The 27,020-nt window shown below is 40.2% G+C and overlaps 1 protein-coding gene across 1 annotated transcript in view; it reads left to right on the forward strand.

Moving 5' to 3' along the window:
* The window catches only part of ADAMTS16 (ADAM metallopeptidase with thrombospondin type 1 motif 16), a 165,843-nt gene that overhangs the window by 77,904 nt on the left and 60,919 nt on the right, over positions 1 to 27,020 (forward strand). Inside the window, exons 11-17 of the mRNA XM_063087445.1 lie at positions 1,099 to 1,194; positions 5,469 to 5,617; positions 6,959 to 7,131; positions 8,912 to 9,042; positions 10,989 to 11,112; positions 11,536 to 11,780; positions 14,206 to 14,344. Of these exons, the coding sequence (XP_062943515.1) occupies positions 1,099 to 1,194; positions 5,469 to 5,617; positions 6,959 to 7,131; positions 8,912 to 9,042; positions 10,989 to 11,112; positions 11,536 to 11,780; positions 14,206 to 14,344 (1,057 nt within the window). The remainder of the gene's footprint in view (positions 1 to 1,098; positions 1,195 to 5,468; positions 5,618 to 6,958; positions 7,132 to 8,911; positions 9,043 to 10,988; positions 11,113 to 11,535; positions 11,781 to 14,205; positions 14,345 to 27,020) is intronic.

Below are 27,020 nucleotides of genomic sequence, written 5' to 3' on the forward strand. Positions count from 1 at the left end.
GCAGCAAAATGCCATCTTTCAAGCAGAAATATGTTGAAATGCTTTGCCACAGTGCATTTTTTTAATAAAACAAATCACCCAGTAGATGCAGCCATTCCATTTCTTGGAAAATAATGCAGCACTTGTTTAAATATTCAGAACAGTTGTGCAGACAATTTAAGAAATGTTATCATGCCCAATTGATGCTCCCACCAGCATTCCAGAAGATTCCATCATTTCACAAGTCCTACTGTTTGCCCTTCACTATCATGTTCCTTTGGACTCAGAAGATATGAAAGTAAAAATAATTCGTTATGTGTGGGAGCCTTTTATAGTTTATCAGTCTCAGACCTTGTTTTGTTTTGCTGCCAGATCAGCCGTGTGCATCTTCCCTTGCAGGCTCCCTTCAATCTTGACTCTTTCCTTCACACATCCTTCCTGCTTGAATGCCACCCCTTTTCCTCCTGACAAACTCTTCTAACTCAAGAGTTGGCTCAGACATCACGTCTTCTGTGACTCCCTCCCTGAGTCCTCCAGGGAAAGCTGTGTCCCTACCTCTGTTGGGCACATATTCACTGTGTCTGGGTCATATTCACTAAGTCTCTGGGTCATATTCACTATGGAATATCTTGCCTAGCAATATACCTCACAATTTTAAGCTTTCATCAAAAGTTTGGGTATATGGGTACCTGGGTGGATGGATAACTGGACAAACTAACAAGTGTCCTAGTCATTCTCAATGTAATAATGAGGTTCAGACTTGGAGAGATTAGTGGAAGGTGGGGTTGATAAGAATAAATAATACAATGTTAAGTTTAGTTTTTTGTAGTATTTTGCAATGTCTGGATTAAGTGTATTTTACTTTTTAATTTAGAAAATAAAATTTTGTTAAATTTATGATGAACAAATACAAATAAATGAAGTTTCATGGATGGAATTAAGTGGAACCAAGTCTGGAATCTGGTTCTTGTAACTCCCCACTCTATCATATGCATCTATTGCTAAGTAGACATCCACTTTTAACTTGTATTAGTTGTTTTTCTCTTAAACTTTTCAGGGATATTTTATCATGGATGCATGGACAATTTGTAGTGCTAATGACCTTTCCTTCCCCTTTAGGACATCTGTAAAGCCCTGTGGTGCCACCGGATTGGAAGGAAATGTGAGACTAAATTTATGCCAGCAGCAGAAGGCACTATTTGTGGGCACGACATGGTAAGAAGCCAGTGCTGGGAACAGCATCATATTCGGATGTTAGTCGTTCAACCCATGCATTGTCCCTCCTCTTGCACGGACATTTTTTAAGTCTGTATTTCTCATAGACGTATGCACCCATGTCAAAACATTGCATTCATTTCATATTGATACTATGAACAGGACTCCTTTTCCTACTTTTAAGAAAATGCAATTGATGAGCTATCTGGAATTAATAGACTTAGAAGTCAGGAAATAGATAACAACTACATCCATTTAATAAAGGGAAACATTAAACCACTGACCACCACTTAACCATGTAAAGGACCAGCATTAAATAGTGCTGTTGAAGCCTCAGGGTACCAATTTGAAGACCCCAGCTGGAACAGGCCATTTCACCCTATTGTTGGTCCTGAGAAAAAAGAGAGAGTCATGGTAGGGAAAAAGAAGAAATATATATGATAGCAAGTTTATTATGACATGGTAGAGAATGATAATTTTGTCACTAGATCTTAAAAGATAAATTATCTTAACACTCAAGAATAATATTTTAATCCTTTTGATTTAACCTATGGTTGCATTTTTTCAAAATATAAAAGACTATTAATGAAGATGGAAATATATTGCATCCAAATCATCACTGTAGCCATTTTTGCTTTTTAGGTATCTGACCTTTTTTAGTGATATGAATGAATATGGAAGAGAAATATGTACCTAAATATCATTGATCTATTATGTTTAAATTCCAAAATAAATGCAACTTATCCTAAACAGATTTAAATGTGAATACACACAAAAAGGATGTAAAATGTTAACAGTGTTAACATATGCTTTCAGATTAAATTATTGCATTGCTGACTAAGGAAATGAAGGGAAATCAGGTACAGTTACTTGAGAATAGCACCGGCAGCCACTCGTCCCAGGTGCATTGTTGTCAGGCCTCATTTTCTAGACTCTCTCAGTGGTGAGATTGATGATTAGATTCTTGTAGTGATCTAGGCAGCTACAGTTCAATTAATTCTTGATAAGTATGTAATACAAATGCTTTTAGTTTTTGAAAGAGAAAATGGGGGGCCAGCCCCATGGCGCACTCGGGAGAGTGCGGCGCTTGGGAGCGCAGCGGTGCTCCCCCCGCGGGTTCGGATCCTATATTAGAAAGGCTGGTGTGCTCACTGGCTGAGCGGGTGCGTGCAACACCGAGCCAAGGGTTGCGATCCCCTTACCGGTTACAAAAAGACAAAAAAAAAAAAAAAGAAAGAAAGAGAAAACGGGTATGATGAGATACTGCAGAGGGGAAATTCTAATTGTCAAAAGACATCGAGTAATTTGCCTGAGTATTAAGCTGTATATAATTATGAATCTTCTGCTCATAATTGATTAAGATTTTTTTCAGGTAAGAATTTGCAAAATTATGCCTAATTTTTGAAAGGTTGGCAGCCTTTCTGTCATTGCCTTTGACTTATTAACTGCAGGAGGCATGGGATGGTTCTCCAGGCGTCCTACTTTCTTTATGGTCATGTGCTATTTTTTCCTGGGCAATATAGATGTGATGCTCCCTCAAAATCACCTATGCATTCTTGCTACATTTTATTTACCTTGAAAACATCATTAAATTAATTTTTATTGGTATTTCACATTATTTGATCTTGTATTTCAAATATAGTTTTCTTCCTTCACATTAAAAAGAGTTAGGGCTTGTTAGGATAGAATGGGTTCCTGGAAATCACACAGCAGAACATGGGTGGAAGCACTAAAATGTTCTTCTCAGGTTACCTGGCTTCTCAGTGGTGAAAGTGGAACTCACAGCTTCCAGTTCTCATGGAAACAGTCCTATCTGCTATCAGTCGTGTGCCTTTTTGCATTATTGGTCTGCATGTGTACATGAGGTTTATCAGTTTAGACATGTGCATTACCAGAAGTCAATATCCCGATACTTTTTTTTCTTGATGGGAACCTTTTCCCTCCACTGTGGCAACGTAATTGGTTTTGCCCTCTTAAAACTATTACACACACACACACACACACACACACACACACACACACACACACACAAATATATATATATATATAGGAAAAAAGCAAATATTACATATACTTGTATTGATGAGAACAAAGATTTTTAATGTGTAAGGGAAAGGGGATACTAATATAAAATCAAATATGCTAAGTAACATTTATAATCCTAAATTTGAATTGGATAAGTTAGTATGAACTAATGAAGTATTTTAAAAAATAAAAAATTAAAATTAAATAGAAAAACACAAACTCATTGACCAACGCAATAGCAAGGACCACCCCTTGAACAGATTTGTAGCCTCTTTGTCCAATTTTCCCAATAAAAAGAGCCAGATCTTCTTGTACAAATGAATGATTCCAGGTCTAGAACAAGGAATGTATGAGATGAGCCTGAGACATATTGTTGCGTCAGAAAGCCAGGAGATTGGACCTTAGCTGATAACTGTTGAAGCAGGGTACTGGTTCAGGAAGGTTCCATACTATTTACTTTACTTGTGAATACCTTTGAAAGTTTTCATTAAAAAAGTTTTTTAAAATAAATAAATAAATAAATAAATAAATAAATAGATAAATAAATAAATAAATAAATAAATAAAAATAAACAGGACAGTAAAAGCTATTACCCCTTTTGAGTCTGCAAACTTTGCCAGGTAGTAAGAGCAAATGGACAGCTCGGCCATGATTGACACTGCATTTGCCCACAAGTGCCTGGTAAAAACAGAAATAAATTTCCTCAATAAATTAAACATCTTGCTTCCAGGACAGGATTGCTGTCTTCTGCTTACCTACCTTTATGTGGAGCTCCAAATCTCCTTAATCTTCAAACAAGATAGATTTTTCTGAAAATATTTTTCTAGTTATTCACTTGTTTATTCTTACTTTCATATTTGCTGTCTCCTGTATTAGAAAGCTATGACCAGATGATTTTTTTTAAAACAAAAGAAACAAAAATAACAGCAAACACACACCTGCCTTCTCCTGCTCTCTTCAGAGCCCCATCAGAGCCCTGAGAGCTGTCCTGGCCCCTCCTCCCCTCCATCTCTCTTGGGTAACTCACAAGGCCACTGGGCGCCCTGTTCCTGCTGCAGGGTCCTCGACGAGCTGAGCAGGGCTGCAGGACTTTGTTCTGCACCTGGGGTTAGGGCAGGTGATGATGAAAGATAGAATTTTTTTCTGCCTATAGAATTGAAGAATTGAATGGATGAGGCTTTAATCCTCAGAATTATTTATTTTAAAATTTAGTTTTCCTCTTTTAAATAGGTTATATCAATCCATGTGAAATTGCCATTTCTGTGTGCCAACAGAGTTCAAATATTAGTGGTTTGATGTGTTTTAACCTAATACATCAGTTAATCATTGAAGTATCATTTTCCTCTTATAAAAGCCGCATTTCTTCTCTCGGTAGAACGTGGTAGCTCTAATCTTGGAGAGACAGGTGTGGACTTCACGTCACTCCCAGCCCACAGGCCAGTGACCAAGGGCAAGCATGTTCCTCCCTTCCTCCACCAGATGGCCTGGACCTTTAAGACCCTTGATGTCTACACCACACGGCAGGGGAAGAGCCTGCAGCCCTGCAGGCAGCCTTAGATAGTGCACAGCGTTTGTGAGTGAGGAAGGTGAACTAGCCGCATGTGCTTTAGCGGGAACTGACATTGATGAGCACTTCCCTAAGAAGCAGGAGCTGATAGCATCTCCAGCCCTCGTGGGGACAGATGGAATTCCAGATGGATTGTTTTGTACCCTTGGAAAGCTGTGTGACCTCCCACATGCCCTCGGCTAACGAGCTCGGGGCGCCCAGCGCAGGTGCTTCGGAGTGAAAGCACAGAGTGCCGGCCAGAAATGACAAGGTGTTGAGCCACGTGGAGCCTCAGCTGGACGGTTCTACCTGAGACTCACTCTGTTCTGAAAGTGAGATGTGAAAAAGCACCTTGTTTCCAGGACAGGTCAGAGCTCCCTGGCTTGGGAGTTGAGCAGTCAGACAGAATGGTCACAGAGCCCTCCTTCATTAACCGTGTCGAGTTCCAGGAGCTCAGGTGGTTAAAGATGGTTTTTCTGTTCATCTTCCATGTATGTGGATTTATAGGACAATGCTAGCTTTGGAAAGAAAAGGCAGTATTAAACTTATTTTTATTAGTAGTTACTTGAGGATAGGGAAGGTAATGTCTGCATATTGTATAAAACTCCCCACTACTCAGCCTTACAGTAGTGATGAAATGAACTCAATTATTCATCCATGAGGCACGTAAACTTTTCTGTTTATTCATTTTTTAATTTTTTAGTGGTGCCGTGGAGGACAGTGTGTGAAATACGGTGATGAAGGCCCCAAGCCTACCCATGGACATTGGTCGGACTGGTCTCCCTGGTCCCCTTGCTCCAGGACCTGTGGCAGGGGGGTGTCCCACAGGGACCGCCTCTGCACCAATCCCAAGTACGTACGTCCTGACCTCCTTCCTCACAGATGAGCAGTTTCCATGCCATGAACTTTCCAAGCAGCACACCTAAACCTGAGCTCAGTAATATCAATTCTCTGCTTCACGTATTTTTGCAAGAAACACTAAATAGAAAAGGTATTTTGCTCAAGCACTTCTTATTTGGTTTTTTTTGTTTTGTTTTCTTTGGTTTCTTTTTTGTGACCAGTAAGGGGATCACAACCCTTGGCTTGGTGTCGCCCACACCACGCGCACTGGCCATCCCTATATAGGATCCGAACCCACAGTGGGAGCGCTGCCGTGCTCCCAGCACCACACTCTCCCGAGTGAGGCACGGGGTCGGCCCTCAAGCACTTCTTAAATAATTAGCTCCCCTTGATGTAATTGAAGATACTTGTAACTACCTGACGAGAGCAAAAAATAACAGACCCAACTTGAAATATCAAAGGTCTGCTTAAAACAAGTAAATAAATTATAAGAAAAGTTTATAGAACCTAAATGAATAAGAATCAATAAGAATAATTCTTTCACGAGAAAAAAAAAAACTCTAGTTTTTCGTCAGATATGTTTACCTTTACCACAGGTGGATTAATGGTGGGCTCCTGTAAGATTACAAGAATGTTAGAGGCAGTTACCAGTGTGCTGAAGGGAAGAGGCTTTTAAGTCCTCCCTTTGCACCTAGGTGTGTTTAGACATATGCAATACGAGTCGTTATTTTAGTCCTGTCTTTAAAGCATGAGGCCACATCAGCACCCAGCTCTATGCATCCTCTCAGGATCCTTTTACTCAGGTGTGGATGGGCAAATTCTGCGGGTGAGCAGGGGTGTCTTCTGTCAGTGCCCACCCAGCAAAGGTGACTGATTCTTCTGCTTCAGTCCTCATGTCCTGGCCCAGTCACAAGGAGGCTGGTAGCGGGAAGACGTTGCAGTCTGGAAAGCAAAGTTGTTGAATTTCAGTCTCAGTTCTGCTCTCTCTCAAGTGTGCCATCCTGAGAAAGCTGCCACACCACCCCCATATTCAGCCCCTTCCCACCGAACGTGGAGGCAGCGACCCTCACCTGCCTCCTGCAGAGGGGAGTGGAAGGCAACCAAGGACACGCACACAAGCCCGCCTTCCAGACCCTAACCTGTCCTACCAATGTGGAAAATGCCACTCCCAATAGACCCACATCACTCATGTGGGAGACTGTGCCAGTGACTACATAGAAGCCCACATTTCTTAACTGCCCACTCTGAGTAATTGAACACAATCTGTTCCATCTCTTCAGTAAAACTGACTTCAAGGAAGGGCTGAGTATTTGCTACAGTACAAGGTTTCTAACTGTGAAATACACTTTGCAGACCATCACATGGAGGGAGGTTTTGCGAGGGCTCGCCTCGCACCCTGAGGCTATGCAACAATCAGAAATGTCCCCACAACAGTGAGGACTTCCGTGCCACCCAGTGTGCCGAGCACAACAGCAAGCGGTTCAGAGGGCGGCACTACAAGTGGAAGCCTTACACTCAGGTGGAAGGTAAGTCTCCAGCCCACCTCCAGTCACAGCCTCAAGCTCAGTGTCTTTACTCTTTAAAGAACGACATGATTACGTGTGGGGTTCAGGTGGACCACATATCAGTCCATGAGGTCAATGTCACATACCCCTTTCTGGGGGTTGGTTTGGTTCTGCCTGCCCGACTGCCATGGCATCTAATCTAAACTTGACCAGCTGTGTGGTCAGAAATCCACACTCCAGATAGGGAGCATGTGTTACAAAGAAATTCATCAAAGAAGTGATCAAAAAAATTCAAAATGGATGATGTATTGATATTGAATCAATGTGTTTTTTTTTTAAATTAAGAATCATAGTAGTTGATGGTGATGTTGCTATAAGCATGTCACCCATTGAACACATAATTTCAAAAAATGAAAGAAAAATTTTAGTATCTTTTGGAAAATTGGATAATTTTTAATTATACTTAATATTCAGAAAGTCTAGATATATAACTATAAACAAAGAAGTTTATTTGTGGCATAAGTAAGATTTTACTTCCCAGTGGGAGAGAAATTAGTGTTGTTCTTATAATGGTAATAACTTGAATTTGGCAGCTCAAGTGGCATAACTGAGGATTAATTTAAAGAATAATTAATGATCTCATTCCTTGAAATAGGGAATATCATCCAAGCAAATGGCAGAGACTCTTGGGAAGTACATAGGTTGGGCCTTCCTATCTGACATTTACTTCACTATCTTAATAGATGCAATGTTCTCATTGTTGTAGTTTTGTGAAGTTTGTGAATTCTGGAAGGGAAATGACAAGCAATACCACACAAAGCATGTTTGGTTGTGCTTTTACTCCTAAAATGTAAAAATTAAGCCAGTGAGAAACAGACTGCTAGGCAGAAGAAAAAAGTTAAGTGAAGTTTGAAGTTGGGGTCAAAAAATATGTTTGCTTCTCCTGACTTTGTTAGTCTTCAGTAAATAAGTTTATTAATTATGGAAGCACATACAAAATTTGATTCTTAGAATTATTGAGTTGATTATTCAAGAAAATACCTGTAGATGAGTCTGGGCCCGTGAAAATTCCTAAGGCAGACAAAATTTTTGTCATTGTTTCTTCTTTACCAAGAAGAGAAAAAAGGAAAAAAGGTTTCTGCAAAATTTCACATTAAATGTATAAACAATAAGACCTTGAAATGGATTATCGAGGAAACAAGTGAACTTCCTATTTCTCTGTGTATCAGTATTTTTTTTACAATCCATTATGTTTGTAGAAAATATTTTTCTCTGGAGATTTCATCAAAAAATTACTTTCTTTATCAGTTTAAAAAGTTTATATATTTCATCAAATGCATTAAGAAATTCAGTGACTTTTACTTATTTTATTATATTTCATTTGTAAGAACTTCATGTATTGCTACAAAATGACAGTGACTTTTTTGCATTTTTACAAAAGAGCAGTTAATTATACTAGTAAAGTAGTAAAACATTAATGTTCAGTTAAGTCAACAAATATTTATTGAATGCCTACTATGTGCCAGCCACCGTGTAAAGAACAAGGATCAGCAAAGGACATGGTAGCATAAATATTAATAGTAAAGCATTAAAAAATAATAATAATAAATTTAAAGGGAAAAAAAGCACCTAAGAAAGCAACCATAAAAAAATTAGACAACCATTAAAAAATATCTTTGCAATGTATTATTATGTGGGAGTTATTTTATGGGGGAGAAAAATCTATCTAAAATTCAGAGCAAAAACGATCAGAGCTTAAGTATCTTTCTTATTTGTGTTTGTGTGTGTATTTCTTTTTAAGATCAGGACTTATGCAAACTCTACTGTATCGCAGAAGGATTTGATTTCTTCTTTTCTTTGTCAAATAAAGTCAAAGATGGGACTCCATGCTCGGAGGATAGCCGTAATGTTTGTATAGATGGGATATGTGAGGTAATAACGATCGTTCGTTCATTCAACAAACGTCTCCAGACAGTCCGCTTTGTGCCAGGCATGCTGTAGGGGCTAGAAAGACGGGACCCATAAGACGAGCCCCTTACCTTCAAGTCACAGCCGGGCGGGGGAGAGATCCAGCAGAATGCATGTCGATGACTCACTGATTGGTTGCAACGGAGGTGTGTACAGAGTGTGAGGAGAGGGGAGAGCTGATTCCTTCTGACATGTGGGTCTGAGACATTTGTGGGGCTCGTGGAGGAAGGGAGCACCTGCATCCAAGCTAAATTGGCCAGGGAGAGTTGGAAGAAGGATGCTGGGGAAAAAGACAGGTGGACATGGTGGTGCAGAAAGCGTGGGTTGGTAGGAGCTGATTAAGGCAGGCAGAGCCTGGGGGCTGCTGAGGAAGGTGAGTAGGGTGTGAAGAGGCTCCCAAAGGCCATCTGTGGCCAGAATGAGGAGTTGGGATTTTTATCCTCGTGTCATGTAGAATAAGCATTGGGTTAGGTTGCAGTGGCTGGGCCATAGTGAGGAGAGTCAGTGAAGGTGGGGACAGTGGAGAGACTAGAGGCCACTTTGCAGCTCTCAGCAAGACCCAGCAGCCTAAACTTCTGCTGGAACAGGGTGGGTGAACAGGGATGGAAGAGACAGGCTGGGAAAGAGTTGGCAGCTAAGTGACATAAAGTGACGAGTTGGTAGCCATTCACAGAGAGGAGGGGTAAATAACTTCATTATAAGCAAAGTGAAGTGTTACCAGATCAAATACATTGCATGTAAATAATGGGATTTTTAATGAAGTTACTCAGTGTGCATTTTCTGTGCGGTCCAAACACCTCAGTTCCAGTTCTAGTTTCCTCTAAGTAGTGTGACCATGGTAAAGTCGGATTGTCTACTGAGTCCTTAGTGTCACCGTTTCCAAGGAGTGAAGATTAGACTAGACAATTCTATTAAGATCTCTTTCAGCTTTAAAATGCTCATTGTCTAACCATTGATTTGTTAAATATTTTATTATATTTAGATTTTCTTAATGCTACAGTGTCACAATCCCTTATTTGCAACTCTGAAACCCAAAAAGCTGTGAAACTGAAATCCAAAAAGTTGTAAAAGTGATTTTGGGACCTACATGCGTTTGTTGGCAAAACCTACCTTGAACTGCAGTGAGACTACCGATCAGTTTTATTTATCCTACTTACTGTAAATATGTATGTGTTTTGCTAGTGTTTATTATGGGATGCTACCCTAGGCCCCACTGGGACTGTCATATGCATCTTATGCTTAATATGTGTTACCTTTCCAAGAACTCTGAGATGTATCTGAAATGCATCTGGCCCTCAGAATTTCAAACAAGGGATTGTAGACTATAGTTATTTTGTTTCTGAATGGGTAATTTTACATATAGAGCCTTTTTTTGTTGTTAGGGCATGTAAATCAAGCAAGCATTATAGAAATTATGAAGAGCTCCTAAAATTCTAAGACATTGGACAAATATGCCCTTTACATAATGGAAGCATTTCTGTGTGGTATCTGTCACTTCTCTGCCATTGCACAAGGCAGTTAAAAAGCACAGTGCCATTGTTCAGTGGAACCTTGTGTGTACACATTGCTTGACACTGAACAAAGCTCTTTATGTCAGCCTGAAATCCCCCCATGTCTCTAACATAACAACCTATAGTTTAATTTAGGGCTAAAGGTACTATAGCTGTGTAGCAGTACCAAAGGGGACAGGGTATATTTCACATTCGAAGCTTTCCTGCTTTGGATCTGAAGAGTAGAGTAACAGTCTCATTGTGCACATATTGGGTATCCAATAAATGTTTGTTAACTACTCTGTGTTGGTGAAACTTTCAGCTATGGTGGGGAGGAGTTTTCCTGCATGAGACTGGTGACATTATTGCTTGTGCTGTCCTTTCTTTCATGAATGGCATGTGACGTGGTGGGTCCTCCAGAAAGTTGGATGTGACAATGTCCTTGGATCTGATGCCGTTGAAGACTCCTGTGGGGTTTGCAAGGGAAATAACTCTGAGTGCTCGACTCACAGGGGTGTCTACACCAAGCACCACCAAAGCAACCGTGAGTACTTCAGAGCTTCCTGCAAGTCCTGGGGAAAGAAGGTATGAACTAGAGCTTCTTAGTGGGAGCATCTCAAGGTGACAGTGAAAACTGCAGGTGCTCGGAGTCCTGGACAGCTTCCACTGTCTGGTTTCCTGCCTCACTGGCTTCTCAAGCTTTCTGTTTTGACTGGACATGGTTGCTAGGTTATTTGAATTAAAATGGTTCTTAGGAATAGTGAAAATTACACGAACTGTACTCCAATTAATAAAAAGAAGTCAATGAAGTCAGTGAGGGGTCTAATGTAACTGATCGCCAAAACAGATCTCCCCACTTCCACACATGGATTCTCAAGTTTTGGTTACAAAGAACCGAAGTTGCTTAGGGATTTTGCTTTGTGTTATTGAATGAAATAACATATTTTGCCCCATTTTCTTTATCTAGAGTATTATCACATGGTCACCATTCCTTCTGGAGCTCGGAGTATTCGCATCTATGAAATAAACATATCCACCTCCTACATTTCTGTACGCAACACCCTGAAACAGTACTACCTGAATGGACACTGGACCGTGGACTGGCCCGGCCGGTACATGTTTTCAGGCACTGCCTTCAACTACAGACGGTCCTATAAAGAGCCCGAGAGCTTAACCTCCGCTGGACCAACTAATGAAACCCTGATCGTGGAGGTAGAGGCCAGCCTCTTGGTTTCAGGGGTGCTCATATTGAAGGTCTTCTGGTGTTTTTGCAGGTTCAGGACCATTGGCATAATTTTAAGTACGCGGGAGAATGCTTACGGTTGCAAAAGCACACATATACTATAACCATAAGCATTCTTCTGTGTACTTAATCTTTGCATAGGCTGAAGCGGGCAGCAGACTTGTTTTCCTCATCTTTCATTTTTTGGTGTATGATTGAGTTGTATTTATGTACTTACATGCATTCCCATTTGGTGGTCTTTATCAATTGATTTTACAAAGTCCACTTCTCTCCTGCAAGTACAAATGGCTGTGAGAAGCAGCCACTGTGGGGAGCGGGGGCGGCTCTGTCTGTGCCTGTGTTTTGGGTGGGATCAGCATTCTTTGGCTGTGTCCTGTGGAAATAGGATCAAGATGAGAACCAGAGAAAGCCCATGGTATTTTGTGGCACCTGCCCATGTCACAAACTAGCCCTTCGCTGACCACAGCTATGCAGTCACACGAGCTATGTGTTTTCTACCCATGAATTCAGAGGCTCACAAAATACACTCAGGTTCTTCTGACAACACTGTCATCCCACAGGATGGGACAGATGGTGGCAGCAGGTAGCAGTTGTGCTAACTCCCTGCTTTTCTTGTTTCTGTGCACAGTTCAAGAGAAGTGCTGGTTCAGAAGCCGCCCCACTCACCCACACCTTGCTGTGGAGGTGGAAGCAACCTGGACGTGGCCACCTGCTTTCTAGGACTGGCAGCCCCATCCCATCCTCTTGTCTCTTCCTGGGAGATACCTCCCAGCTGGTCTGGGTGGGGCTCGGGTGCCTCCACAGGGCCTGCCTCCACCCTCCCTGGCCCTGATCTGTTCCCTGTGCCCTATGTAAACTTATTCATCCCAAATTCTTTCCTTGATTATTTCTCTCCCACAACCTAATGCTTTTAGCTTTAGTAATCAGAGAAAGAGATCAGTTGGGATTGAAAATTAGTGGGGCTTATTAGGAAACTTTCTTGATGGAAGAAGAGTTGGGAAGAGTCAGAATGTCAGGGCCGGATAGCATCTTAGCAGCCATGTGGTGCAGCCACCTGTCCCAGGCTTTTACCTGTCCCACAACATCTTCACCAACCAAGACTTGAGCTGTGTCAGCAGGCAGGGGGTGGAGTATGCTGCCAGGGTGGTCTGGGAAGGGTAGGTGTCTTTGTCTGCATGAACAAAGGACAGTGTACCAGTCCTTTTCTGTTGCTTATAGCAGAATACCTGAAGCTGGGTAACTTGTAAAGAAACAATATTTATTGCTTATAGTTTCAGAGGCTGGGAAGTCCAAAGTCCAGGGAACACATCTGGTAAATGCCTTGGTAGTCACTACACAGTGAGGCAGATACTCACATGACAGATGGAGGCACACATGAGAGAGAGAGAAAGATAGAGACAGAGAGAGAGAGAGAGAGAGCACTTCTCATGTGTTTTCCTTTTGAAGTCATCAGAACAATGGCCATGACCACCCATCAATGGATTATTCCATTCAGGGAGACACAGTCCTCACAATGTAATCACCTCTTTAAGGCCCAACTTTTCAATTACCATCCTAGGATTTCCCACTTTCTTAACACTGTCAGTGGGGATTAAGATTCTAATACATAAAACTCAGGGGGACATAGTTCAAATCATATCAGACAGTAAAGGGGCCAGGGCTCAGTTATGGGATTTGTAACAGCATGTTAAGGTGAGGATTCCAAAAAAAGCCTTCTCACCAAGATCCTACCATCTGATACATTTATGGGAAAACACGTGACTGGTCCGTATGACTGGGTTTAGAGCTAGGAAGTGCAGAGTCCAAACACAATTCCATGCACTGAGCTGTGGCTCACAGGACGCTTGGCCTGAGTGATCTTTTCTGATAAAATGTACTTTCCCCTGGACTTACAGGGCACCTGCCAGTGGGCAAAAAGCCCCCTGGTCCTCTCACAGTAGAAGGTTCTATGACTTTGATTGAGCACAGATGATATCTAAGCGTTCTGGGTTATTTGGAACTCACTATCGAGTGTAACGGTGGTGCTTTTCAGGTATCACTTTCTGATTCACTCAGATGCAGAGGATTTGCAGATGATGCAAAGAAACAATGAGGGAGATAATTAACTGCTCTTGTAAGGTTGCACAGGCATTTGAGGTTTTATGTGGAGAACATATTAAATGCAAGGCAAAAGAGCAGAAGTCTAGATATTTTTCTAAAAATGTGTGATCCTCATTGAGAGTGCTGTTCTTGTTTAGAAATTTGATGTAAATTTTGGAGGATGGGCAGTGTTTATTTTATCATCATAACCCACTTTTTGTTGATATTGTTGTTTTAAGTAGTTTAAAGCAACTTAGCATGTATGTATTGATAGAGTTTTAATTAGTTTTATTTTTCCCTCTTCTTGTTTTGTAGCTTCTGTTTCAGGGAAGGAACCCTGGCATTGCCTGGGAATACTCGGTGCCTCGGTTGGGGGCTGAGAAGAAGCCCAGCGCCCAGCCCAGCTACACGTGGGCCCTCGTGCGCTCCGAGTGCTCCGTCTCCTGCGGAGGGGGTAGGTCCCTTCTCACGCCGGTGCCCGGCACGTTCAGACCGTGGGCCCACTGTGCTGGTCCATGTCCTGTCCTGATGAGTAGCCCAGGGCTCCTCCCTGAGGGTGGCTGCAATATTCCCAGAGTGGGGAGTGTGGCTCTGAGTGTTGTCACCCTTGTCTTCTGCACCTCTCCATGTCAGGGTGTGACTCTGAGGAAGCTGTCTGGTGTATTGGTTCCTGATTTAAGATTTTTTTTAAAAGGTAATTTGTAACTTGAGATTGTTCACCTGAATGTCAGTCTAATTATTAGATACATCATGTTGGTGATGAGAAATAGAATCTTTCGTGGAAAGTACAGTGATACAAAGTGAGGTTTTTCTTTATCTAACTAGTCCTGTTGAAAATTTTAACTAGAAAGAAATGTGCCTTAAAGTTGCACACTCAGATTCACCCAGAAAATACAAGAATCTTATGAAAGTTGTAAGAATGACAAAAAAGAACCTGTCTAAAAGAACTTCACATGACAATAGAGGGTTCCTCTCCTTGGGGACTTGCCTTAAAGTTGCCTGGTTTGTACATTTTTTGCTGGACACGTCAAGAAGCAATCTGACACAAACACAGTCTGAGGGTCTTCCTTTAAGCCTGCCTCCCATGTTGGTGAGAAAAGTTGGTGTCTCTCTCCTGGGGACTCTTTGTCTATGTGTTCATCTGTGAGCTGTTTTGTTTTTGTTGTTAGTGACTCTGTACTCTATTCTGATCAGGGCTCCCACCACTGTCCATGCAGAACCACAAAGAGGCCTACCTGAGACACAATCACAGCCATGTGAACAAACCTGTAGGGTGCTTTCCAAATGGACTGAGTCACTGAAGACATGTGAGCCATCAGGAATGAACTGTCACAGCCAGAAGGACGGGTGGAGCACATTCATGGGTGACCCAGAGATTGTTTCACATACTCATTTGCACATCTGTTGTCTGTGTGGACACGTGTATTGAGCTTCAATGTGAGGCTATTAAGATATATATTTTCTGTTTATCAGTAACAAAAATTATCCAAGTGGTTGGAAAAAAAAAAAAAAGAAGAACTTCAAGACAATAGGCCACTTTGTCATCTTAATACCATAAAAATTTCAAACTCATGTTTAAATTGGTAAAGCTAGTTCCACTAAAAGGAAGTGTTTAGCTAGAGCTGATATGCACTGTCTGATAAGGGTAGTAAGTAAATAATCGCAAATTTAGAAACAAAACAGCAAACTCAATCTGATATTTAGAAAACAGGCAAGTTGCCCTTAGGACAAATGGATTTCAGCCCTATGTCTTCCAGGTTTTAATAATTAAGAAATTAATTTAGATAGTAACATTTAAATTTTAAAAAATGGTACATAAATGAGAACTTGCACCAAGAATGTAAGGAATGAATAAAGAAAAATAAAAATGAATTCATATTTTCTTAATAGCTGATCTAAATGAATGGGGATGAAAACAGAGGAAAACTGAAAGATTAACAAAAATCATAATAGTCTGAAAAGTTCACACTATGCTTGACATACATTAATTCTTCCCATTATAAACTAAGCATAAAATATTTAAGTCATATGCTAGCAAGACTAATGATTCTGCCATTAAAAGCTGTCTAAGGAAAAATACACTTCCCTCTGCCCAGAACAACAGCTGGCAAATAGTTCTAATGGCAACGAGAGGGAAATACGTGGGAAATCCTCTCTGGGGATGTCACCCAGATGAGCCTGCATTGCATTCATTCAGAGAAAATGTTGAACCAACCTATACTGCATGGGCTTCTCTGTGTGTGACATGGGAAAGTTAATTTCTTTTTCTTTCTTTTTTTTTTTTTTTTTGTCTTTTTCATGACCGGCACTCAGCCAGTGAGTGCACCGGCCATTACCTATATAGGATCCGAACCTGCGGTGGGAGCGTTGCCCGCATTCCCAGCGCCGCACTCTACCGAGTGCGCCACAGGCTCGGCCTGGGAAAGTTAATTTCTAACTGTACTTTTTTTTTTTTTTTTCCTTTCCCTGCTGATCTTATAACCATCCCCAGGCTTCTACGGATTATATTGAATGTACTTAATTGTATCTCTCTCTATTCAAGGTCCCCTAGTGTTTGATTAAAATAATAATTGAAACATAAAGCTTTATGTTTGTGTAAGGACACTATGAGTTTCAGAACTCTTTCTGTATATTTTCATTTGGTGATAAAAGTATAATGAATTACGTGGAAACAGCTGTAAAGGATTATGTTTCATTTTAACAGTTTCACTCCTGTTTTCTTTTTGAGCGTCAAGCATTCAGAGGAACTCGTGGGTTTCTCAGCTGCTAACAAGTTACTTGTCTCAGGGTCCTGAACAAAGACTGAGTGGATGATTAGTGTCTTTACTAATCACCTAATTATCTCTAAGGAATAATTCTCACATTGAGAATTTCTGGAGAAAATCAACCCCAGATTCATTCCCAAATCATTTTCCTAAAGAACAGCATCATACTCATAGTCAGTGAAGGTGTTGTTTGTTTTCAATGTTGATGGAACACTGATGGCAAGTCAGGGTTTCTCAGTTCAACAACGAGACGGGGTGCAGGGTGTCTGTACTTCACCACCTCCCAGGGGAACAGCTACTCTGTACAGCCTTCCCAGTGTTGACCCAGCCTGCTTTATAGGTTCAAAGACTCAGAACCTAATCAAAGTACCCCTCACTGGCCATGTGTCCATGACCAGGAAGGGGCACTTTTACAATGGTTGCACAGTGGGGCTTGAAACACCCTGGATCCCATCTGCTTTGTAGACCCATAAAAGCACAGTTTCACTCTCCTGTTCTTTCTCTTTTCTCCCTGCATTATCTTATTTTGGATACAAGCAAGATGAAAGTAAGAATCACGCATTGCCATTTATTGAGCGCCTACTGTGCTTGTTCACAGACACTGTCCTGTTGAAACCTTCAACACAGGGTAAGTGCAGGAGGATCACAGGCTCAGAAGCAGCATGTTAGGTTCAAGGCTTGGCTTCAGCAGGGGCTGCTGCTTAGAATTTTTGATACAGTCTTTCATGTCTGTGAAGTTTAAAGACTTTATGAATATCAATGCCTAGACACAATTATTATAATCTCAGAAGTGTCAGTATTCTTGTCCCTCTTTCTACAGAAATCGTAGGCTCAGAAGTTGTGGGAATTGCACAAGATAACCCAGCAGGTGACTTGGTTCAAACACGTTTACTGACTCCCACGCTCGTGTTCGTCCCGCTACAGCCAAATTCCCACCAAACACATTTCTCAGGCGTAGGCGCTCACTCACGTTCTTTAACAGAGATTATTCTGCGATGGAAAAACAATGTGTTCTTCAACTTTCTGTCTCCCTTTCATAATACAGCATTTGCTTATTAATGGAAACTGCAGATCCCTGAATGTACATCTGAAATACCCTCAAATAGGAGTGACCTCACGTGGAGGCAGTGATGAGGTTTCTGATCATTCTAGGTTAAGATTGATCTTGTTCCATTCTAATGTAAACTTTTCTTTGATCTGTGTCTGGTGGACTTGTCAAATTTCCCCCCATAGTCTTAGTCACTTAGTTATTCACTGAGTGTTACAGTGACTCGTTTCAAGGTAGGGACTTTTATTTCTCTCAAATTTTTTTATCCTATTTTTTTTTTATTAAAACATAATTGATTGTAAATATCTGTGGGGTACAGGAGTACATTCATTTGGGTATTCACCCAGCAGTGGGATTGCTGGATTGTATGGCAGTTTTATCTGTAGTTGTTTGAGGAACCTCCATACAGTTTTCCACAATGGCTGCACTAATTTACGGTCCACACTGTTGTGTAGACTCTGCATCCTCGCCAGAATTTGTTATTCTCTGTCTTTTTGATAATAGCTATACTAACTGGGGTGAGATGATACCTCAGTGTGGTTTTGATTTGCATTTCTCTGGTGCTGAGTGAATTTGAGCATTTTTTCATGTGTCTGTTGGCCATTTGTATGTCTTCCTTTGAGAAATGCCTATTCAGCTCCTTTACCCATTTTCTAATTGGGTTACTGGTTTTTTCACTGTTGTTTGAGTTCTTTGTATATTCTGTATGTTAACCCCTTATCAGATGCATAGTTTGCAAATATTTTATCCCTCTGTAGGTTGTCTTTTTGCTCTGTTAATTGTTTTTTTTTTTTTTTTTTTTTTTTTTTTGCAGCACAGAAGCTTTTTAGTTTAATATAATCCCATTTGTTTATTTTTCATTTTGTTGCCTGTGCTTCAGGATTCATATTTATAAAGTTTTGTCCAGTCCTACTTCCTGAAGTATTACCCCTATTTTCCTTTAGGAGTTTTATAGTTTCTTAGATCTTATATATATATAAGTTTATATATATATATATATATATAAGTTTATAGGTCTTATATATATAAGTTCTTGATGCATTTGAGTTGATTTTGGTATATGGTGAGAGGTACAGGTCTAGTTTCATTCTTCTGCATATGGATATCCAGTTTTCCCAGCACCATTTATTGAAGAGGTAGTCCTTTTCCCAACGTATGCTCCTGTGGCCCTTGTCTTATATCAGTTGACCATAACTATGTGGGTTGGTTTCTAGGTTCTCTATTCTGTTCCACTGGTATGAGTGTGTCTATTTTTATGCCAGTACCATGCTGTTTGGGTTACAATAGCATTGTAGCATAATTTGAAATCAGGTAGTGTAATGCCTCTGACTTTATTTCTTTTTGCTCAGGATTGCATTGGCTATTTGGGCTCTTTTATCGTTCCACATGAGTGTTAGTATTGTTTTTTCTATGTCTGTGAAGAATGTCATTGGTATTTTGATGGGGGTGGCATTGAATCTGTAGATTGCTTTGGGTAATATGGACATTTTCACAGTGTTAGTTCTTCCAGTCCAAAAGCATGGGATATCTTTCCATCATTTTGTGTCCTCTTTAATTTTTTTTGGCAATGATCTGTAGCTCTTGTTTTAGAGATTTTTCACCTCCCTGGTTAAATTGATTCCTAGGTATTTTATTTTTTTGGTGACATTGGAAATGGGCTTGAGTTCTTTATTTCTTGTTCTGCTAGTACATTGTCGGATTATAAAAACACTACTGATTTTTGTGTTTTGATTTAGTATGCTGAAACATTACTGAAATCATTTATCAGATCTAAAAATATTTTGGTTGAGTTTTAGTTTTTTCTGTATATAGGATTGTGTCTTCTGTAAACAGGGACAGTTTGAGTTCATCTTTTTCAATCTGGATGCCCTTTATTTCTTTATCTTGCCTAGTTGCTCTGGCTAGTACTTCCAATACTATGTTAAATAGGAATGGTGATAGTGGGCATTCTTGTCTTGTTCTTGTTCTTAAGGGAAAAGCTGAAATCTTTTCCCCATTCAGGATGATATTGGTGATGGGTTTGTTGTCTACGGATTTTATTGTGTTGAGATACTTTCCTTCTATACCCAATTTGCTACCTTTATCATGAAGGGATATTGAATTTTGTCAAATGCTTTTTCTTCATCTACTGAGGTAATCATTTGGTTTTTGTCCTTGATTTTGTTGATGTGATATATTGCATTTATTGACTTGCATATGTTGAACCATTTTTGCATCCCTGGGAAGAATCCAACTTGATCATGTTGTATAATTTTTTGATGTGTTGCTGTATTCTGATTGCTAATATTTTGTTGGGGATTTTTATGTCTGTGTTCATCAGAAATATTGGCTTTTAGTCTTCTTTTTTGTTGATGTATCTTTGTCTAATTTTGGTATCAGGGTGATTCTGGCCTCATCAAATGAATTTGAAAAAATGGCCTCTATATCAATTTTTTGCAGTAATTTGAGGAGAATTGGTATTAATTCCTCTTTAAATGTTTGGTAGAATTTAGCAGTGAAGCCATCTAGTCCTGGGCTTTTCTTTAGTGGGAGACTGCTGATTACTGCTTTAATCTCATTGCTCATTATGGGTCTGTTTAGGTTTTCTGTTTCTTCTTGGTTCTGTCTTCTTCTGTATGTGTCCAGAAATTTATTTCCTCCAGGTTTTCAAATTTGTTGGTGTATAGTTGTTTGTAATAGTCTCTAATGATTCCTTTTGTTTCTCTGGTATTAGTCGTAATGTCTCCTTTCTCATTTATGATTTTTGTTATTTGGGTCTTCTCTCTACTTTTTTGTTGTGGTTGTTGTTGTTGTTAACCTAGATTTGTCTATTCTGTTTATCTTTCTAAAAAAACCAACCTTTTGTTTCATTGATCTTTTGTATCACTTTGGGGTTTCTATATCATTTAGTTCTTCTCTGATCTTAATTATTTCTGTTTGTCTACCAATTTTTGGATTGGATTGTTCTTGTTTTTCTAGTTCTTTGAGGTGTAGCATTAGGTTGTTTATTTGAAATCTCTGTTCTTTTGATTTAAGCATTTATTACAATAAGTTTTCTCTTAGTACTGCTTTTGCAGTATCTCACAAGTTTTGATATGATGTGTCTTTTCAAGAAACTTTTTGATTTCCTGTTTAATTTCTTCATGGACCCATAGGTCATTCAGGAGCCTGTTGTTTAATTTCCATGTATTTGTATAGTTTCTAGAGTTTTGATTGTGATGGATTTATAGTTTTAATCTGTTGTGATCTGTGATGATACTTGAAATGATTTTCAGGCTTTTGAAATTTGTTGAGACTTGATTTGTGATGTAACATGTTGACCATACTGGAGAATGTTCCATGTGCTGATAAGAAGAATGAATGTTCTATAGATGCTGGATGAAACGTTCTGTGGATATCTGCTAGGTCCAATTAGTCTAAAGTATAGTTTAAGTTTTGTGTTTCTCTGTTGATTTATTGCCTAGATGATCTGTACAATTCTGAGAGAGGAGTGTTCAAGTCCTCAACTATTATTGTTTTGAGGTATGTCCCTTTCTTTAGGTCTAATAGCATTTGCTTTATATATCTGGGTACTCTGGTGTTCAGTGTGTATATATTTAAGATTATATCTTCTTGCTGAATAGATCCCTTTATCATTATATAATGGCTTTGCTTTGATCTCTTTTTATGGTTTTTTGCTTAAATTCTATTTTATCCAATATAAGAATGCTACTTCTGATCATTTTTGGTTTCCATTTGTGTAGTATATCTTTTTCCATCCTTCACTATTAGTCTGTGTGTGTTACTGGTGAAGTGAGTCTCTTGAAGACAGTATATAGTTGGTCTAGCTTTTTAATCTAATGAGTCAATCTGTGTCTTTTGAGTTGTAAATTTAATCCATTTAAATTTAGGGTTGTTATTGAAATGTATTGTCTTATTCCTGGCATTTAATGATTTTCATCTGATGTTTTAAATATCTTCTGTTCCCTTTCTTCCCCTTTTATTCTTTGTCTTCAGTGTTTGTTGGCTTTTTGGGTAGGTATAGATTCTTTCTCTTTCTCATTTTCATATTTGTTCCACTGGCGGGTTTTATTTTTTCTCGTGTATTTATAGTAGTGTTTATCATTTTTTGGCTTCCATGTGCAGGAGTGCCTTGAGGATTTTTTTTAGGGCTGATTATAAGATGGTAAATTCCTGCAATTTTTGTTCATCTGGGAAATATACTATTTCTCCCTCATTTCTGTAGGATAGCCTTGCTAAGTATAGTATTCTTGGCTGGCAGTTTTTTTCTTTTATTAGTTGACTATATCATCCCATTCTCTTCTGTCCTGTAGAGTTTATGTTGAGAAGTATTCTGTTAGTCTTATGGGGACTCCTTTATAGGTGATGTCATGCTTTTCTCTTGCTGTTTTTAAGATTCTCTTTGTCTTTGAGCTTTGGTAGTTTAACTATAATGCATCTCAGAGAGAACTTTTTGATTGTATTTGTTTGGGGATCTTTGAGCCTTCTGGATTTGAAGGTCTGTGTCTCTCCTTATACCTGTGAAGTTTTCCACTATTATTAGAAAGTAGTCAAAGGAAGAAACATTGCATTCACTTTTATGTCTATTATGGTTATTTGGGCTGATGTATTAGTCAGAATTCTCCAGAGAAGCAGAACCAAAAGGAGATAGTCACATATAAAGAGATTTATTAGGAGAGATTGGCTCACCTAATTATGGAGTCTGGGAAGTCCTGTAATTTGCCACCTACAAGCCAGAGAACCAGGAAACCAGTGGAGTCCAAGTCCAAAGGTGAGGGGGCCAGGGAGCCTGGTATAAATCCTGGAGTTGGAAGGTCTGAGGACCAGGAGCACTAAAATCAAGTACAAGAACTTAATACTTTAGGTCTAGTTAGCTGCTAAGCCCAAGATCTGAGTACACAAATTACACGCATATTGTGAGCAGAAGTCTCTGATGAAAGCCTCAAAAATAACTCTGAATAAAAGACATAGACATTGGACAAGAACTTGAACTTGAGTGAAGTTTCCTTTGCTTAATTTTTATTTTTTTTACCATTTTTCCTAGAGGTGAGGTTACTGGATGGTCAAAACATGGGTCAGTGCTGAGTAGACAACAGAAAAGCAGGAGTTTGAGGAGGCATTTGGAGGGAAATCCTAAGGGATAACAGGTCTGATAGAAGTTTTATAGAAATTAAGGGACAAAATCAAGGATGTGGAAGAAAAAATGCTAATGTTTTTGACTAGGTCTCTGAGTTCAGATTTTCAAGTCTTTGAGCCAAATGTACAGTCCATTTCTGTTGCTTATAACAGAATACCTGAAACTGGGTAATTTATAAGAAAAGGAAATTTATATCTTACAGCTTTGGAGACTGGGAAGTCCAAAGTCCAGACATCATATCTGGTGAGGGCCTCCTTCTTAGTGGGAGCTCTATACAGGGTCCTGCGATAATGCAGGGTATTACACGGCAAGAAATGGGCTGAGCAACAGAGCTAACTCGCTCACTTGCTTTCCTTATATAGCCATCAGAACCATGCCCATGGCCACCCATTAAACCATCAGTGGATTAATTTATTCAGGAGGACACAGTACTCACAATCTAATAACCTCTTAAAAGCCCACCTTTCAAATACCATAATTGGATTTCCTACCCTCTTAACACTGTTACAATGGGGATTAAGTTTCCAATACATAAACCTTTGGAGGACACATTTGACCTATAAAACCAAGTAAAGACCTTCTGATCTCACATGATGCCCCATAGCCCTGGATTAACCATTAAAAAATGGTTTCTTAAAGAGTGACACAAGTCTGCTCCCTAGTAATTTGACCATGTAATACCTGGATGCTCCCTAAGAGTTCAGGTGTCAATGTTTGGGGCATAGGCCCGGGAGCAGGACCCTGATGTGCAGATCTGTGGAGAGGGTGGATTTTTGCTATTCCTTCTGCTGAAGAAGGAATTTAAACAGGTTCACCACCCTTTCTGTTCGTTCAGTGTGTGTGCGTGGACGTGTGCACAGACACACAGATGTGTTTGGGTTTTTTTGGGGGGAGGGGAATTCTAAGGATATTTCCAGTTTGATGTTCTATGGTTCTTGTCAGTCAACAATATATATAAGATAGATCAAAAGAAAAACCTAATGTCAACTCTGCCCTTTAGCCCCTGGCTTCTTCCTCTTTCATTTACCCCTTGAGGGTTTTGTATGCTGAGCCTTGTGGAGGAAGATGATTGGCAATGGAAAGGAGAGGCCTGAGCAGGTGGATGAATATACCGCAGAGGTTCCAGGGCCCCTCCTGCCCTCATCTCCCACTGCCCAGTGTCCTTGAGCTGCGCCTGTCCAGGGTGTTGGCAAGATATGATGTCCACTTTCAGGAATGCCCAAATTTTTAAGTGTTGGGATTATTTTTCATTATAAATGTCATAAATAAATAGAGAAGACAGATTGTCCCAGAACACCCCTACTTGACCAGATGTCATGGTAAGCATTTTAGTGTGTCCCATCCCATCTCTCCCTCATGCACAGTTCTGCACATGTGTGCCCTCCTTTAGAAGGATCCTTTCCAGTGTGGTCTTTCCTTGTCATTCCGTAATTTGTATCCTACATTTGCAAAGAGTCCCTCCTTGTGTATGTGAGTGAATAAACCATTTTTAACCTGACAGTTCACATTCTTACCCAAATATATTCAAGTGTTACTCATACTTTAAACAGACTGTAAACAATGAATGCTTTAATGCCCCAAAGAAATTTTCTTAGAAATTACAAATATTAGCTCCAAATATTTTGGGGGGCGTGGTTCAAAGGTGTGGTTCCTAAAAATCTAAAACCTTTTTTCTTGGGAAAACTGTGCATGTATGTGCACACACAGAGTGTAGTTTTCTGTGGGCACAGAGACTGAACAGCAACACGCGATCTGTGGGAAGGACTTGTAAAGATTCTGATTTTACGTTCATAAACCTCAGTACCATCTAGTTTAAATCACTTTACGAGAAATTTTATGGAAAAGTAACTAAGGTGCTGTTGGCATCATAGGACCTCAGGCCAGCAGCATCAGCATCACTTGGGAGCTTGTGAGACAAGCAGATTCTCTAGCCCCAGCCCACACCTGCTGGATCACCTAGGTGTGAGGCTGGGGAGACTGTATTGAACAGAAAATACCAGTGTTCACGAGGCATACAAAAGTCTGAGAACCCCTGGTCCAGGAAGTTTTCCTTTGTGTTTTGCGAGGGGGACTTCTCTCCAAACACATTGTATGCAAAGCCCACTCACCAATCCTGTACTCCAGGCAGCCCAAGAGAGACTTTGGGAATGCCTGTTGCTCAGAAATCACAATGGGAAAATCACTGACCTAGGAAAAAAAAATGGTTTTAAAAGAATAACAATAAACTTCACTGAATACGGCAGCTAACTTTAAAATGGCAATCAGAAGATTGCCTCTCGGGGCCTGTGATGGGGAAAGGTGGGCCTTTATACTGTTGGGAGGTGAGCAAAGATGGGCTTGGTGGGTGGGTGTGAGAATTGAAGACAAGGACTTCCCTGAAAAACTCTCAGGAAGCAAGTCCCATTAGCGGCACCCCTATGATTTTAATCATGGTAATTTTGTAAAAGGAGGAAAACAGCTTCTGTTAACAGAATCCCAAACCTCACTGCTCTTCGTAGGTGAAAGCCAACACCGGAACTCCCCTCAGCAGCCAACTGGGAGCCAGGCCCACTGTGGGGTAGGCTGCGGTTGTTCCCTGTGTTTTCCTCCCTACCAGCCTAAACCTCTGCCCATGCATGCAAGCAGCTTCCACCCCTGTTCAGGCCAGGTCGTGCCGAGTGTGCACGTCAGCTTGCCCCCACCAGCCTCTCTCAAAAGTTTGCTGTTGCTCGTATTTCCTCATGTCATTTTGCCCCAGAGAAGATGCTTTTCCTCCTCTCCAAATCCAGTTCTCCACTGGTAACCATGACCCCTTTATCCAGATTTCTTACCACCAAATGTAGCCTAAAGATAGGCTTTCTCCCTTTCAGTGTCACTCTCCTCTCTCCCCTCCTCCGCCCTGTATTTCTCTACATGTGCTCAGGCCTGTTCAAGCCCAAAATGAACTCTTCCTTAACTCTCCTGCGCCTTTCTTTTTGCCTTTCAGTGTGAAACTCTTCCCAGGAATACTCTACATTTCCTGCTTCGTTCCCAGCCCAGGACGCTACTCATCCTAATGCTGTAGGGTTTCATCTCTTCCTCCTTGTCTCAGAGACTCTTCCAGTCGAGACCCCACCTGATCACCAGGTCCACAGGCTCCTTCTCAGCCCCTCTCCATGGCCTCCCTGCAGCACTCAGCGCATGACCACCCATCCCTTGAAACTTTTTCTTCCATCGATTTCCAGGGCCTCTTTATTTCCACAAATGCAGTTGTAAAACACAATCGGGCCCTTCTTCCTGCATGTTCTCTGTTAGAACAGTGGATTATCCTCACATTTTTCCCCATCACCACTATCCATGAGGGGTCTTCCATCTTTTCAGACATTTCTTTGCCTCTGTCTTTGTCCTCCTGGCTGTCCCACACCTACAGCAACCCAATGGGCACTTCGCCTGGGTTGCCCCATCAGCAAATTCACACAACTCAGCAGCAGGTGTCGCTTACTGCTCGCCTCAGAGACTCTCTGGCCTTCTTAAATTCAGGCTTGATGGTTTCTGGTTACCCAGGAATCTCCAGTGATCCTTCTTGCTTTCTCTGTCTGTAGCTCTTTCCTTTCCCCACTCCCAGTAATCAGTCAGTTAACAGAGTCATCTTAATTTCTGTTCTCTTGAGTTTTCCAGTTATATAATCACACCACATGAATTTTCCTCTTGCCATAGTTTTCGTATTTCTTATATTCTTTTATCTTATCTAATTGTGTGAGCCAATGTCTCCAAAATAATTTTAACTAATACTGGTAGTAACAAAAATTCTTTTTTATTTCTGACTTTAATGTAAATATTTCTAGTGTTTTTCATAATGCTGGCTTCTAGGTTTAAATAAACATACAAATATCTATACATTTATATGTAGATACATAGACATAAATATATACAAATACACACAAATTCACACAAATATACAAGTATATTGATGTGAGTAAATATTCACCTGTTATCTGTATCATTAACGTTTTTGTTAAAAATGGAGGCTACATTTGTCACATGCTGAACTTTACTACGTTATGGTAAAGTTCACGTTTATTCTTAAATTCATTACATAATAATGAATAATAAATATATTAACAGATTTTTCTCATCTTGAACCATCCTGACATTCCTGCTATGAATCGTTATCTGTGATGTATTTATTTTTCAGTGTGCTGCTTGATCCTGCCCCCTCTTAATTTACTTAGCATTTTCCTAT

This window comes from Cynocephalus volans, chromosome 2 (assembly GCF_027409185.1).
Source record: "Cynocephalus volans isolate mCynVol1 chromosome 2, mCynVol1.pri, whole genome shotgun sequence".
Lineage (NCBI taxonomy): Eukaryota > Metazoa > Chordata > Mammalia > Dermoptera > Cynocephalidae > Cynocephalus > Cynocephalus volans.